Source organism: Trachemys scripta, chromosome 6 (genome assembly GCF_013100865.1).
Source record: "Trachemys scripta elegans isolate TJP31775 chromosome 6, CAS_Tse_1.0, whole genome shotgun sequence".
In the NCBI taxonomy this organism is placed as follows: Eukaryota; Metazoa; Chordata; order Testudines; family Emydidae; genus Trachemys; species Trachemys scripta.
In genome coordinates this window covers 81,284,440-81,299,702 of record NC_048303.1, presented here as the reverse complement: position 1 = coordinate 81,299,702, position 15,263 = coordinate 81,284,440, and the positions used below count along the sequence as shown (strand labels likewise).

The 15,263-nt window shown below is 43.1% G+C and overlaps 1 protein-coding gene across 1 annotated transcript in view; it reads left to right on the top strand.

The window, feature by feature from the left end:
* Positions 1 to 15,054, top strand: part of LOC117879209 (actin-fragmin kinase-like) — a 76,495-nt gene extending 61,441 nt beyond the window's left edge. Inside the window, exons 17-19 of the mRNA XM_034774235.1 lie at positions 5,120 to 5,204; positions 11,918 to 12,022; positions 14,214 to 15,054. Coding sequence (XP_034630126.1) covers positions 5,120 to 5,204; positions 11,918 to 12,022; positions 14,214 to 14,318 — 295 coding nt within the window. The 3' untranslated portion in view covers positions 14,319 to 15,054. The remainder of the gene's footprint in view (positions 1 to 5,119; positions 5,205 to 11,917; positions 12,023 to 14,213) is intronic.
* Positions 15,055 to 15,263: the final 209 nt, after the last annotated feature.

The following is a 15,263-nucleotide window of genomic DNA, read 5'->3' as shown; positions in this document are numbered from 1 at the left end:
ATGCAGTGAAAATTACAGATGCAGGCATTATATACTGACACATGGAGAGAAGGGAGTTACCTCACAAGTGGAGAACCAGTGTTGACAGGACCAATTTGATCAGGGTGGATGTAGTCCACTCCCAATAATAGGTGAGGAGGTGTCAATTCCAGGAGAGGCAAAGCTGCTTTTGTAATGAGCCAGCCACTACCAGTCCTATTCAAACCCAAATTAATGGTGTTCAATTTGCAAATGAATTTTAGTTCTATTGTTTCTCTTTGAAGTCCGTTTCTGAAGTTTTTTGGTTCAAGTATAGCTACTTTTAAATCTGTTATAGAATGTCCAGCGAGATTGAAGTGTTGTCCTACTGGCTTTTGTATGTTACCATTCCTGATGTCCAATTTATGTCCATTTATTCTTTTATGTAAGGACTGTCCGGTTTGGCCAATGTACATGGCAGAGGGGCATTGCTGGCACATGATGGCATATATAACATTAGTAGACATGCAGGTGAATGAACCCTTGATGATGTGGCTGATGTGGTTGGGTCCTCTGATGTTGTCGCTAGAGTAGATATGGGGACAGAGTAGGCAATGAGGTTTGCTACAGGGATTGGTTCCTGGGTTAGTATTTCTGTGGTGTGGTGTTTAGTTGCTGGTGAGTATTTGCTTCAGGTTGGGGGTCTGATAGTAAGCAAGGACTGGCCTGCCTCCTAAGGTCTGTGAGAATGAGGGATCATTTTCCAGGATAAGTTGTAGATCGTTGATAATGTGCTGGAGAGGTTTTAGCTGGGGGCTGTACATGATGGCCAGTGGTGTTCTGTTATTTTCCTTGTTGGGCCTGTCATGTAATAGGTGATTTCTGGGTACCCGTCTCACTCTGTCAATCTGTTTCCTCACTTCCCCCAGGTAGGTATTGTAGTTTTAAGAATGCTTGATAAAGATCTTGTAGGTATGTATCTCTGTCTGAGAGATTGGAACAAATTCGGTTGTATTTTCGGGCTTGGCTGTAGACAATGGATCATGTGGTGTGTCCTGGATGGAAGCTGGAGGATGTAGGTAAGTATAGCTGTCAGTAGGTTTCCGGTGATAGGGTGGTGTTTATGTGACCATCACTTATTTGCACTATAGTGTCCAAGAAGTGGATCTCTTGTGTGGACTGGTCCAGGCTGAAGTTGATGGTGGGGTGGAAATTGTTGAAATCCAGGTGGAATTCTTCAAGGGCCTCCTTTCCAGGGGTCCATATGATGAAGATGTCATCAATGTAGCGCAAGTAGAGGAGGAGTGTTAGGGGACGAGAACTGAGGAAGCGTTGTTCTAAGTCAGCCATAAAAATGTTGACATACTGTGGGGCCATGAGGTTACCCATAGCAGTGCCACTGACTTGAACGTATATAAGTTGTACCCAAATCTGAAATGGTTGTGGGTGAGGACAAAGTCACAAAGCTCAGCCACCAGGTGTGTGGTGGACTCATCAGGGATACTGTTCTTGACAGCTTGTAGTCCATCCTCATGTGGATGTGGTGTAAAGAGCTTCTACATCCATGGTGGCGAGGATGGTGTTTTCAGGAAGATCACCAGTGCATTGTAGTTTCCTCAGGAACTCGGTGGTGTCTCGAAGGTAGCTAGGAGTGCTGGTAGCATAGGGTCTGAGGAGAGAGTCCAAATAGCCAGATAATCCCGCTGTAAGAGTGCCGATGCCTGAGATGATGGGGCGTCCAGGGTTTCCAGGTTTATGGATCCTGGGTAGCAGATAGAATATCCCTGGTCAGGGCTCTAGGGGTGTGTTCGTGTAGCTATACTTGAACAAAAATTTTCACCCCATGCATCTGAAGAAGTGGTGTAGGTAATCCACCTCCCTGCGAGACGGTAGGTAGCTCAACAGACAAATTCTTCTCTCGACCTAGCGCTGTCTGCCCTAGAGGTTAGGTCAGCTTAACTATGCCATTCAGGGGTGTGGACCAACACAGCTACAACAACACTGCATACAACTTGGTAACTTAGGGCTAGTCTACACTAAAACGCTAAAGCGCTGCTGCGGCAGCGCTTTAACGTGGCTTGTGTAGTTGTGGCAGAGCACTGGGAGAGAGCTCTCCCAGCGCTCTTAAAAAAAAAAAAAAAAACCACTCACCACTTCACAGCACTGAAACTTGCTGTGCTCAGGGAGGTGTTTTTTCACACCCCTGAGCAAGAAAGTTGCAGCTCTGTAAAGTACCAGCATAGACAAGCTCTTAGTGTTCTTCTGGGCTAGGTTGGGTAGGAGAAAGAGGTTTTATTTATATGCAAAGTATGAAAGATTCTTGTTAATAGCCTAGACAATACTCTCATTTAGCCATTTTAGTTTCTATTCTTGGCAAGAGGCACTCCTGTCCTAGGCTGATCTGTGGGTGCTTAGATAAAGTGTCTCAAATGATGTGAACCATTTTCTTAGTGTCTTTACTTCTTAGGTGGATTCTATTTTGTGATAAACAGAGGTGTGTTTTTTTTAATTTCTGAGGGCCAGAAGGAATCAGAAAGTATTGATCATTCAAGGGATATCTGTTCTATATATCCCTTACAAGATTCTATTATATATTTATTGTTACAGAAAAGCTATCTTAAACATCCCATTTTCTAAACAAGGCCACAGAAAGAAATAAAAATATTGTTAAAAGTAACTTTAAAAATATGTTTAAAAACTACAAATCTGTTTTTAAAAATGCTGTACCATTAAAATTGGTTTACACTTCATAACGATTTTAATGTTCTCAAAAATCTTTTTAGGAAAAATAGAAATTAGGACAGAAAAAGCACTGGAACTGAGAGAGAGTTTTTTTGGTTCATTTTGGAATTAAGAGCCTCCATTTTGGAATGCAGAGTTTCTTAGAATTATGATAGTAAGCTTTCATCAGATAGTTAGAAATACATAAAGATTACTCTCTTCTTGCAAAAATTTAAATCTTTCTCACTGTATGGCAAGAGTTTACTTTGTTACCACACACAAACGAGACCATTAAAAATATAATTATTATTTTATATTTTGCTTTGTTTTGTAGGGAGTTCAAGCAAGGAACTATAAAAGCATAGATTCTACTTTAATCAACAATATAGATGTATTTGTAACTATCACAGCACCTATAAGGGACGGCTATAGTTCAAGCTTCTGGCTTTGATCCTACAATTGACTTTGTGGATGGATCCTTGCCCGTTTGAGGAGCTTCATTGATTTTAATGAGGAGCCACCTTGTATGAGGGGTTTGGCCGGGGCTCGTTCCTCTCCGGGGCGGCGGGGGACCACACCGCTTCGGTACTTCCTTCCAGTTGTTGATGGGGAATTAGCCTGGCCATGGGAGTCTCTCGCCGTGGCAGCAGTAGAGGCGAACACAGACAGTTATTCGTGCCCGGCCCGTGGTCGGCGGCAATAGTGAGTCCAGGGCTCAGGTCCTCAGGCAGGAGCTGAGCAACAGTTTATATAATTAGCAGGCCCCGGCCTTGGGTCGGGGCAGGGCCACAGAGAGTCAGTGGCTTAGGCCCTCAGACACGGGCTGAGCAAAGGCAGGTAAACAACCAGCCCAGGCTCTCGGCTCGGAGGGGCCTGGGAGAGGGGGAGACTGCCACCCAGAATTTGGGTGGCAGGGGGGACGCAGGCCCTCCCATTCCACTGCGTCCCAGCCCAGGGCCTTAGCAGCGGCAGAGGACCCACTGCTGTGTCAGTGGGGATCCTGGCCGCAACACACTGACATAGGCTCTGGCAGTGCTGCAGCTAGACTACAGTTGGCTGCCCCCGGGGCCACTTCCTAACTCTCCCTCTAGAGGTACCTGGGTCTGGACGGTGTCCTCCAGGGGTTCAAGTACCATGGGTTTCTCAGGGTAACTGGCAAGGGGTAGGCTTGGCAGCTCCTCCAGGCTCTGGTCAGCGTCAGGCATTGGTTGGGCGGGCCAGTCTTCGGGTCTGCCACCGGTTGCCGGGGTCTCCCAACTGGGAGCTAGGCCACAGGCATCTGGCCTCTCCAGTGGCTGCTTCTGCAGTGAGCTCTGGGGTTGGGCTTTTATACTTCCTGTCCTGCACTTTGACCTCTGGGGGGAGGGTGCAGGACTCGCTGGCTCTGCCCACTTTGGTGTCCAGAGGGGCTCGTCCCTCTCTGAGACGGTGGGGGACCACATCGCCTCGCTACACACCTGCATAGAGTTCATTGCGGAACTGAGGCTTTAGATCCTAATCCTGCAAACATTTATGCATGTGCTTAATTTAACTGTACTGTGAGTAGCCCTACTGAAGATAAAGGGCAATTCAGAGTAGTAAAGTTAAGCACATGCAGAATTGGGGCCTTCATCAACAAGGCTGCATGAGAATATTGCCATGAGACCTGGGAAAAATGCCTAAATTCACATTTTTGAAACTTATCCTGCTAGAAACTCCACCATGTTCACATTATGGCATGTCCTTTCTCTTTTTGCCTCAAGTAGGGTGACCAGACAGCAAATGTGAAAAATCGGGATGGGGGTGGGGGGTAATAGGAGCCTATATAAGAAAAAGACCCAAAAATCAGAACTGTCCCTATAAAATCAGGACATCTGATCACCCTAGCCTCAAGGGAAAGGGGTCTCTAACCTGACAATTGAATGAGGCCTACTGAGGCCTCACTTAAGGTTCCTCAAGGAGAACAGGCTGCAACCCTTGGATCCTGTGTTGTAGCATGGAAAACTAGATCCTCCCTGGAGTATCCTGGATCCTCAACTCTGTGCAGTATGATTCCTTAAGGAGCTGTTCTTTTTGCTATTGCTTCTCCTCCTCAGCGTCTGTAGTCTCCCCACATACCTCCACCCAGGGGATAAAAGGAGTGAAGGAAGGAAGTTTGGAGCGACATTAATTCCCGGGCAGATTTCCACTTGGAAATTTGTGTGGAAACTAGGCATGTTTAGGGGCTGCTCTAGAAGTGTGCCCTCCTAAACCACAGACCTCTAACACCTGGTATTCCATCACAGACCTGATCAAATAATTCCATTTACATTTAAAATCTATATTTAAAATGGCGTATTGTGTTTTTAAAATAACTGAAGCCACCAACATCCTTGGAAAACAGGCCTTTTTAATTTGGTAATTTCATGACTTGTTTGTTTTTACTAAACATATTTTCTCCTCCCCCCAATTTACTTTACAGTGAGAAAGCTGAATTAGTTCAGGCCACAATTGCTTTCCAACAAGAAAAGGAGGCTTACAACAAACAGTTCAGATATCAACAGCAGGTGGGTTTCTGTATTTATAAAAGATATGGTGAAAAAGTGGCTGCATGTTCATAGATGGAATTTATTTCTTCAGCAATTACATATTAGCAAAGTATGGGGACACAAAAGTTAAAACATCTCTTGATGCTAACTAGGCTCAACTTGCACAACTCAAGTGTCGATAAATTAGAGAGGGTTCAGAAGAGAGCCCCAGGAATTATTAAAGGATGAGAAAACATGTCTTATAATGATAGACTCAAAGAGCTCAATCTATTTAGTTTAACAAAGAGAAGGTTAAGAAGTGACTTGATTACAGTCTAGGAAGTACCTACATGGGGAACAACCAAATCTTTTTTTAAACGGCTAGTTGCAGGATAAAAAAGGGAATGGGGATTAGCCTGCAGAGCTGCCCTCTCCCCCACTTCATTTTCCCAGCTATAAAAATCTTATCTGGCAATAAATCAGAAATGGAGACTGCATCATTTCTTTTACTTTCAAGAATGGAAACAAGGGCAAGTTCACAAACATCTTGGGCCAGATTCACTAGGCTGCAGGCCCCTGGAAATAGGAAGTCCACTTGGAGCTGGGGCACAGCACCTTTCAGGAACTCACATTGCCCCAAAAGTGGAAATGGCCACCATAGGAGAGAGCAGGGACAGATCAGCTGAGAGTTGTAAGGATTCAGTGTCTCTTCTAAGCAGTTTCCTGCAGAGGAGCTCCTGTACTGCCCCAACAGTAATTTAAAGCTGTTTTTCTCTGGAAGAACTGCTGAGGATAGCAGTTGCACTGCTGCCTACCTTTCCAGAGCAAATCCCCCCTCCGTTGTTGCTGCTTTTGCAGGTGTAAGGGATGAACTTTTCTATTTTTGTTTTTATCACCATGACATGTGGGCACCTGTTTTGCACCTGTACCCTATCCCCAAAGGAGGAGTGAATCTGTCCCCACTGTAAGTGTGCAAGAGATAAGACAGAAAACGTAGTAACCATCAAATTACACTGTGGGAAAGTGTTAGATCTACACAGGCGTTGTAATATGTCTCTACATAACTTAGCCAGCTGTTATGTCCCTTGGCTACCAAATTCCAAGACATCCTGCTGTTCTTCTGAAAGATTAATAGTCTGTTTTTCCTGTAACATTCTATTCTGCTTCTCCTGTTTTGTAGGATTGAGATTCCTCTCTGTCATGTAGCAGCATCTACATATATTTGTTATTAGATTAAATCTTTCATTTTGATAGCTTTCTATAAAGGATGCTTTCACCTACCACTTAGAGTTTAGGTGCCTGATTTTGGACATTTAAAATGTAGGGTGTCTCTAGATCTTGACCCTACTGCTCTCTCCCTGGTCCCTAATTCCTGGTAATTCACAGCATTTTCTTTCCTTGGTCTGCTCTTTCTGCTAACCTAGAGATGCTAATCAAGGCTCTCCACATCCAATCCTTTTCAGAACAGTACTGCAGGCAGCAACAAATTCATTTGCTTTATGGCAATCCAGGCACAAATCTATCCAAGGTTTCAGAGTAGCAGCCGTGTTAGACTGTATCCGCAAAAAGAACAGGAGTACTTGTGGCACCTTAGAAACTAAATCTATCCAAGAATCTCACCCATATATATGATGAAGTTGTGCTCAGAATCTCTTGCCTCCAGCCTGGTTGCAACAGATTATTTTACCTAGTTTTATCCCTCATGGAGATGACTCAAAATTTTGGGAGAAACTTGACAGGCAGGGTTGCCTTGAAAAGCAAGTTATTTACAGTGTATTCAGCTGCTTCCTCCCTCTAGTCCTGTAAGGCCTGTCAAGGCATTTGCTTTCCTTGAAGGGAGAAGATCTAAGCTGTTGCCTGCTAGTGGGAAGCCTGAACTGACCTCCTGATCTATAATATTTGCCTTCTCCACAAATCTTGCAAGCAGTTAAGACTGATCTGTGTCTTTCCTTTGCCCAATGCCCATTCCTCTATGACTAGAACTGAAGGAGACTCATCATTGGTCCCCAGCACACAGTCTCCACAGTACCACTACCCACACCACACTGCGTCTGTAAGTCCCTCCTTCCCATTTTGTGCTCCTTTCATGTCTTAGGGCTTGTGTACACTGGCACTTTACAGCACTGCAACTTTCTCACTCAGGGGCGTGAAAAAACATCCCCCTGAGCGCAGCAAGTTTCAGCGCTGTAAAGCACCAGTGTAGACAGTGCACCAGCGCTGGGAACTGTGCTCCCAGCACTGGTAGCTACGCCCCTCGTGGAGGGGATTTATTTAGAGCACTCAGCGCTGCGCTGCGGGAGAGCTCTCTTCCAGCGCTGTGCTACAACCACACAAGGCACGTTAAAGTGCTGCCATGGCAACACTTTAATGTTGCCAGTGTAGACTAGCCCTTATTCTTTATTTGTGATAGATTAGTGCCTACTATATACTGGTCATTTTCCAAACATTCAGAAAGGACAGCTCTTGCTCCAAAGAGCTCACAAATCAAAGGGTATGTCTATAGTTAAAACATTACAGCAGCACGAATGCAGCAGAGCTGCAGCACTGTAGCACTTCAGTGTAGACACTCATTACAATGACGGGAGAGGATCTGCTTTGCTGTAGTTAATCCACATCCCCAAGAGGCAGTAGCTAGGTTAATGGAAGATTTCTTCCATGGACCTAGCACACTCTACGCCAGGGGTTAGATTGGCAGAGCTACGTCTCTCAGGGATCTGAAGAGGCGGAGCTATTCCAACGTAAATTTTCAGTATAGACCAGCCCTAAGCAACTCCTGGTCTCTCACTTGCCGTAGAGCCCAAAGATAGTCATGGCCTCAAATGCCAGCAAGATGTACATGGTACTCAGCTCCATGTCTTCTTTATTTAAATGCACATAGGATATTTGGGAAATGGTGCTGTCTGGCTGAGAGAAATGAAAGGCAGCTGGGTGAAGCTGAACCTGGGCAAGATAAGGGAATGCTGGTGGGAAAAGGGGAAACTTTGAAAGAAACCCCTATGGCCTGACTCCAGATTGTTAAATTGGTCTGCAGCCTCAGGCACTCCTCCTGGTCTCCTCACTAGTGCTGGACACAGAGATAGTGATACCCACAAAAATGTCTTTATCCATCTAAAACTAGCAATAAGACTACATCCCATTTTACCTAATATAGACCAGGCCATAAGAATCCATGCCTTTGTCACCTCCACGATGGACTATTCCAACTCACTACTCCAATATTAAAACAGCTTCAGTTAGTCCAGAATGCAGTAGCCCTCTTCTTCAGCATGACCGGCAACTGAGAGCAGTGCTCGGTGCACTATATTGGCTCACAGAGAATGTGGGAACCTTTATTACCTTACACCAGCACCACCACTTTTCTCTTTCTTGGTCATTGTTAGCTATTCCCCAAGTATTTGCCTGCCACTGACTTTTGCAACACAACACAGGGTGGAAACCCTTGCCTGTGCCTTGTTGTCTGAGGTGAGAGTGGGGAGGTTAGGTTTCAGAATGCTTTTTTCCTTCCATATCCCTCGCTGGAGTTTGCAGCATGCTTTTTCATGTCCAGGACCAGGATGGACTGGGTGAACCTTCCCCACACACAGCAGCAATTTTCTTAATGAGGACAAAATTGACTAAAAACAGAGAGAAAGTGGAGTAAGAACAAAAAAGAAATTGTTTGGTTACATACCTAGACATACACTTTGCATAAGATAAATCAAGTAAGACGCTCTCTGCATCATGTTCCAAAAAGCACTGTGTTGCTCGGAGCCCAGAGTCAGAGTTCCACCCCCACCCTGTTCCAAGGTGAAAGAGAGTCTCCCTTCCCTTTGTTCAGGGACCTCACTTTTCCCTGCCCTGCAGCTTTCCTGTCTAGCAATGCCTCCCATCATCTAGTGTTATTGTAGCCATGTCAGTCCTAGGTGGGTGAGGTAATATCTTTTATTGAATCAGCTTCTGGTGGTGAGAGAGACAAGCTTTGGAGACTCAACATGGAGCTCTTCTTCAAGACCTGAAAGAAGACTCCACTCTAGAGGGTGGCAACTTCATATTTCCAATTTGTATTGCCCATCAAAAACCACTTTACTTGATGGGCAGACTGCTCTGTGAAATACAGTCTTTCAAATGGGTAGTTAAACTTTTGAAAGGTGATAATTAAAGACTATTGGAATCTCAATAGGACATCTCTCAGGCATTAGCTCAACAAAACCTTAGAGAAAACAGCAGGTCCAAAACCTATTGTGTAAAAAAACCTAAATACCTAAAAAGTTATTGGGGGCGGGGGGAGGAGAGACTTGTTTGGAGAATGGGGGTAGCCACCCTAGATAATGGGCAAGACATGATAGGTGAGGTAATATCTTTTATTGGACCAAGTTCCAACTTCTCTTGGGTGAGAGAGACAAAGCTTTCAAGCTACATAGAGTTCTTCTTCAGGTCTTCCCCTAAGAACTTTTTAGGTACTTATTTAGTTTTTTACCCAATAGGTTTTGGACTTACTGTTTTCTCTAAAGTTTTGTTGAGCTAATGCCAGAGAGATGTCCTATTGAGAATCCAGTGGCCTTTAATCATCACCTTTCAAAAGTTTAACTACCCATTTGAAAGACTGTATTTCACATAGCAGTCTGCCCATCAAGTAAAGTGGCTTCTGATGGGCAATACAAATTGTTCACTGAATAAGGTCTGGCTGAGGAAGAATCTTTCTAAAACTAAAACTCCCCCCTCCTCAGATTATAAATATTACTTTGACATGTTCAGTCCATCACAACTCTCCAGTGAAACAGTACAAGATATTGTACTGCACAGAACACCTTTCTCTTCATGATCTCCCTCAACTACTACATTTCTCTGCCACCCTCTGTGAAGCTTGTGAGAGTGAAGGATTTCTTAGCAACAGGCCCAAAGCTTTGGAACTCATTAATGGAGGAGCTAAGAATGAGCTCAAATCTCATTGCCAGCGGGATAAAGTGCAGTGCTCACTTATTAGACTGTGCTATCCCACAGCAACTATACAAAGCAAAGAAAAATAGAGGTGGAAGAGGAGGAAAAAAGAGAAAAAAAGATGTAACAGGAGAGATATGGAAGAAACTTGACAAAGCATCATATGATATAGAAATTCATGTCTCCAAAGCAGAGGAGGGTGTTATACTTGGATACTTGATAGATATCAGACAACCATTACTTGAGTTTATTTGAACACAAAGACAAAATATCCACCTTTTAACCTTTTACAAGATTGGCTAATTAGCAAGCAGCATAGCAGTCTCTTTGTTTCCTAAATCACAGATTGTTTTAGGTGACAGGTGGGACCAACTATTGAAGAGCAAATCATCCCAGGAAATGTAGATTTTCTTAATGTGAAAGTTTAAAGTGCAGGAGTAAAACTCTGAGTCAGGATCAAATCCAGATGTGTTGTACAAAATATTTTTCACTAATATTTGTGAAAAACTGAAAAGCAGTTTTCCTTCCTTCCTTCTGACCCCCTGCTCCTCATTCAGACACTCCTGTGCTCAGCCAACTACCCGGCTTCCCCAATACTTTTTTATGAGCTTCTCTTCCACTCTGCTTTCCCCTAGAAAACCAGCAATTCCCAGGCTGTAACAAAAGTCCCAGCTTTCCTGGAGAAAGGGCAGCAGACATCAGCTCTCCCAGCCCCATTTATTTTCTTTTTCAGAGCTTTCAGCCCCCACTTCTGGCATCTCCATTGGCATAAGCTGGCACAACTCTACTGATTTCAGTGGAAACCAAGCCAAATTCAGCTCTGTCTTTAAATTGTTGAGCTACACTGGAAGTTGACTTTGTATTTGATCGTGGGCCTTCATATTTATTGCATTTCAATTGTTCTACAACAAATTTGCTCAATTTACAAATAGAAAAATATGTTCTAATTGCCAAGTCTGCAAACTCAGCCTTTAACCTGAAAATCAAATTGAGCTCATACTGGCTAAGACATCACCAGCCGCAGAGATCCTGTAATTGGAACATATTTAACAACTCTGTTGATGCATGAGCCAGAATAAAATCAGCTCATTCTCTCAGTTTTGTTAGCTCTGCAGGGCTAACAGGAGTAAGAAGTTGTACAGATTTATCTTAGTCAGTAAATTCAGTTGCTGTGACACTAAATATCCCCTGGAATCCGGTCCATTAAGTAAGAAAGGTGCCATTTTGTATACGCACTTTTCAAAGCTGGAGTGCAATTTACAGGCTCTGTACTGCAGAACCCAGTTCACACAAGTAGTTGTTACTTGGACCATCTAAGCCTTGAACACTGTCTGTAGTGGGTGTCCCCTGTAAGTGACGTGACAGGTCATCCTGTCCTTCCTCTCTGTGATGTAGAAGTGGTCTCCAAGCTAGCCCCACACAATGTGAGTCAAAGTCTACAAAAGGGGTATTGGACTTCACTCACAAGTAGCACCATTCAGGTGCAAGCATAGGCCTGCTAAGTATTATTATTCACATTAGCAAGACTTACTTAGATGAGGAAACATCTGCAGAAATAATAGCTTACTGCATTTGTCAAAGAAAACAATGTTCTTTATTATCACTGGTTAAGCAGAAAACTGAACAAAATATAGCTTAGGGAGACTGAAGAAATTTAAACGTGTCCTGAAATTAGGAAGAATCCTAGGATGTGAGTATGCCTTTGACAGCTATTTCCTGAAAGATGCACTGGACTAGATACTGGCTTGTCTTTTAATGTCCGTAATTGAACATAGACAACTTTAAAGCCAGTACCACTTAGCACATCTTTTAATTTTTGTTTCTTTTTAAACCAGGAGCTGCAAGAGATGCTAGATAAGCACAAGGCCCAAAATGAAGCCTGGCTCAAAGCCAGAGCAGAGGAAAATGACAAGGAAAGGAAAGAAATATGTAAACTGAGGGTAAACTTTTTCCAAAGTAACATATAACTGTGTGCATAACTGGAGAGTCCATTTGGATCCTTTCTATATGTGTTGTGGGCACAATTCTTATAGCAATAATGAAATAAGCAAAATGTGTTTTTTTTTTCTTGAACACGACATATGAAGATGATACAACAACAACAAAACCACGGTTCACAAAGTATTCTAGAAGGAAATGTTAAATGAATCACCGACTGCTAGTTCTGGATTACATTTTTAAATTGCTTTCAAATAATTTAATTGTTTTCCCCTTCAGCTTTTTAGTTACGGTAGCTAAAATACATAAACATGTTTCCAGCAACCAAACAATCAATTTTTGCACGAACGATAAACATGTTTTGTTTCACTATTGCTCTGTTTTAGTTCTGATTTATCTTTAAGAATTCCTCTGGTAAGAACTGAACCAAAAAAGTCTACTTTTAAAATAGTTAACAACCCCCCCTGCCCTATACTAGTTTATTTAAAAAACTTAAAATACATTATTTTGTCCATATAGAGCCAGTTTTAATAATTATCACAATGATTTTCCTTATTAATGTAGCTTTGTTTGTTTTTTAATGCATGCAAACATTCTTTTTATCCTCCTCCTCAGTGGCCCAGTCCTGCCATCCTCACTCAGAGCCAGATTCTCCCCCGTGCTTCGAGTAGAGAGGAGTGCAAGCAGATTATAACTGAGTCAGGGCCACAGAACATGACAGCACCAGCTCTGCAGTATGTTCTCCTCTCCTCCCCCAATAAGGGAAACTGCAGAAGCCTTTTTCCTAGACTGTGCCAGGTCAGGCCTCTGAGGTATTTGGAGGTAGGGCCAAGGATAGAACTAGGGAGCAGGTGCAGTCTGGAGTGTGCTGCCATGCTGAATCCATGGATTATCCAATCAGGCGTTAACATTAATAACTAGGGACTCTCCTTCATGGCTACTACTGTGAAGCTGCAGGGGGTGTCAGCCAGCGGTAGAATGGATCCTGAATAAGAAACTGGCAGGGAGAGGGGCCCTGTGCATTGGCTGCATGGGACCCTGGGCTTCTGGAAATCTCAGGAAGTCAGGAGACCAAACCCTCACTGCAACCATTACACAAGGGGAGAGCAAGCCCAGCCTTCTGAAGCTACAGTGAGGGGGGAACTTAGGGCCACCAGACAGCAAGAGTGAAAAATCAGGACCGGAGTGGGGGGTAATAGGAGCCTATATAAGAAAAAGACCCCAAAATCAGGACTATCTGTATAAAATCAGGACACCTGGTCACCCTAGGGGAACTCCACAGCTGAAACTTGGAGATTCCTTCTGCTGCTGACATAAAAAACAGTTTGGGAAGAACATGGTTCTGAGCCCCTACTCAGACAGAACCCCCATTAGAATTGGGGTTTGACTAAGGAATAATAGATGGTAGTTATAAATTCTGCTGTACAACATGTCTGAGCAAGGCCCACTTATGCTCAGAAAATATAGAGCATTTGGCTGAAAGTTTCTGAAATTTTGGCCTTACTGATAAGGCATGAGAGGGAGTTGGTTGGTAGGTAAAGAGAAGTACTCAATAGCTTTCATGGGAACTAGATGCTCTCTGTGGAATCATCCTCTGCTCAGCCCATAGATTTCCATGCAGAAACTAGAGTTGGAGGTAATGCTGTTAGAAACGTAATAATTCTTGCTGGGTCCCCTCTCTCAGGTTTCTACTAAGTAGCCTCAGGGGAACTCAGCCTGCTGGAGCTGTGTTACTAAAGGGGAAGGGGTAATAGAGAAACACAGGAAGCAGCCATCCATCTGGGCTTTTTTTTGCCACCGGGGATCTGAAAGTATTTTTTCCTGGGGATTCATTGGATTTATTAAATAGGGAGGCTTCACTCCCTGCCTACTCCAAGCCCCAAACCCCTGCCATGAGAGGGGACAAATTCCTGCAATCTATATGGCAAGCCCTTGAATTTTCAGTTTGATCTGGCCCTAAATTATTTTTTCCCACTTGGCAGTGAGCTAGTTGGATTTTGTTTGTTTTGGTTTTTGAATTTTACTTGACTGAAAGAGAGAGTCTGGTCATAGCTGTGGCTCTCTAGCACTTATGGGTTTTTTTGATTGGGGGGGGGGGGGGGGGGGGAGGTGGTGGTATATTTTAACTCATTTTTTATATTAGTTGCCAGGACTGGATGTTTCATCTAAAGCGTGGTCTCCTGCCTTTTGTAGGAAGAGATTCTTCATGATCAGGAGAGGCTAAAAGAAGAACAGCAAAATGTTCAACAGCGCAATCAGCAGCTGCTTTCTATTATGCAACAGTTTAAAGGAATGTGACCAGTCTGCTGAATAAAGCCTGAACCACATGAGCAGGATCATAGCAACAATACAACCCTACTTGAACAACTGAGCTCTTATATACTAATATAAAAAAGATCCAGTTACTGTGCATGTTGAAGGACCATATTCGGTTAGTGTGAAAAGGAGTTTAATCTCCTTAGGTTCTCTCATGAGCACTGGAATGATATCTCAATTAAATTTCCACCCACTACCTTTTGTGCATTTTCCATTTTGATTCAATGTTTTTTTCAGATTTTTGAAGAATTATTTCTTTGCCTTGTCTGAGCTTAAAAAAGAAGAAAAGGCAGAACACTATGGCTGCCCCTATGAAAGCTGGACCTACGGAGTTTTATTTCAGGGTCATGCGGTTAAGATTAGGATGTCATTCATATACCAGCAAAAAGAACAGCGCAGTTGTCAAGTAGGACATTCTTGTTTAAAAAAAAAAAAGTTAAATATTTTGTAACAGTGGGAAAGAAGACAGAAACCATAGTTAGGATAATATGATTAGATTTTATGGCCAGATTCTGCTTACAACTAAACTGGTGTAACTGAAGAACAAGTCTATTGACTATAATGGAGTTACATTGAATTCCTACATGGGGAAACTAAGAACAGAATTTTGAAACTGAGCTTTGCATTGGAGGGACCAAATATGGACCATGTTTAAACAGCTTACAATGATAAAGCAAAAAATCATGTTTGTTGGGTATGGAGGTTTTAGGCATTTTGTTTTCAGCTTGATTCATGAAAAAGAAAGTTATTTCAGTCATCTGCTTCTCTGTATTAAACTATTTCTCCTTTTTAAATTTCAATGGGCTGCTTTATACCATCAGTTTTCAGGCAGAACTCCCTAGTGTTTGAAATCAGTGGGGAGTTTTGCTGAAAAATTGCTGGCACTATATAACCCCACATCTTAAAAATCATTTTTTCAACAGACTA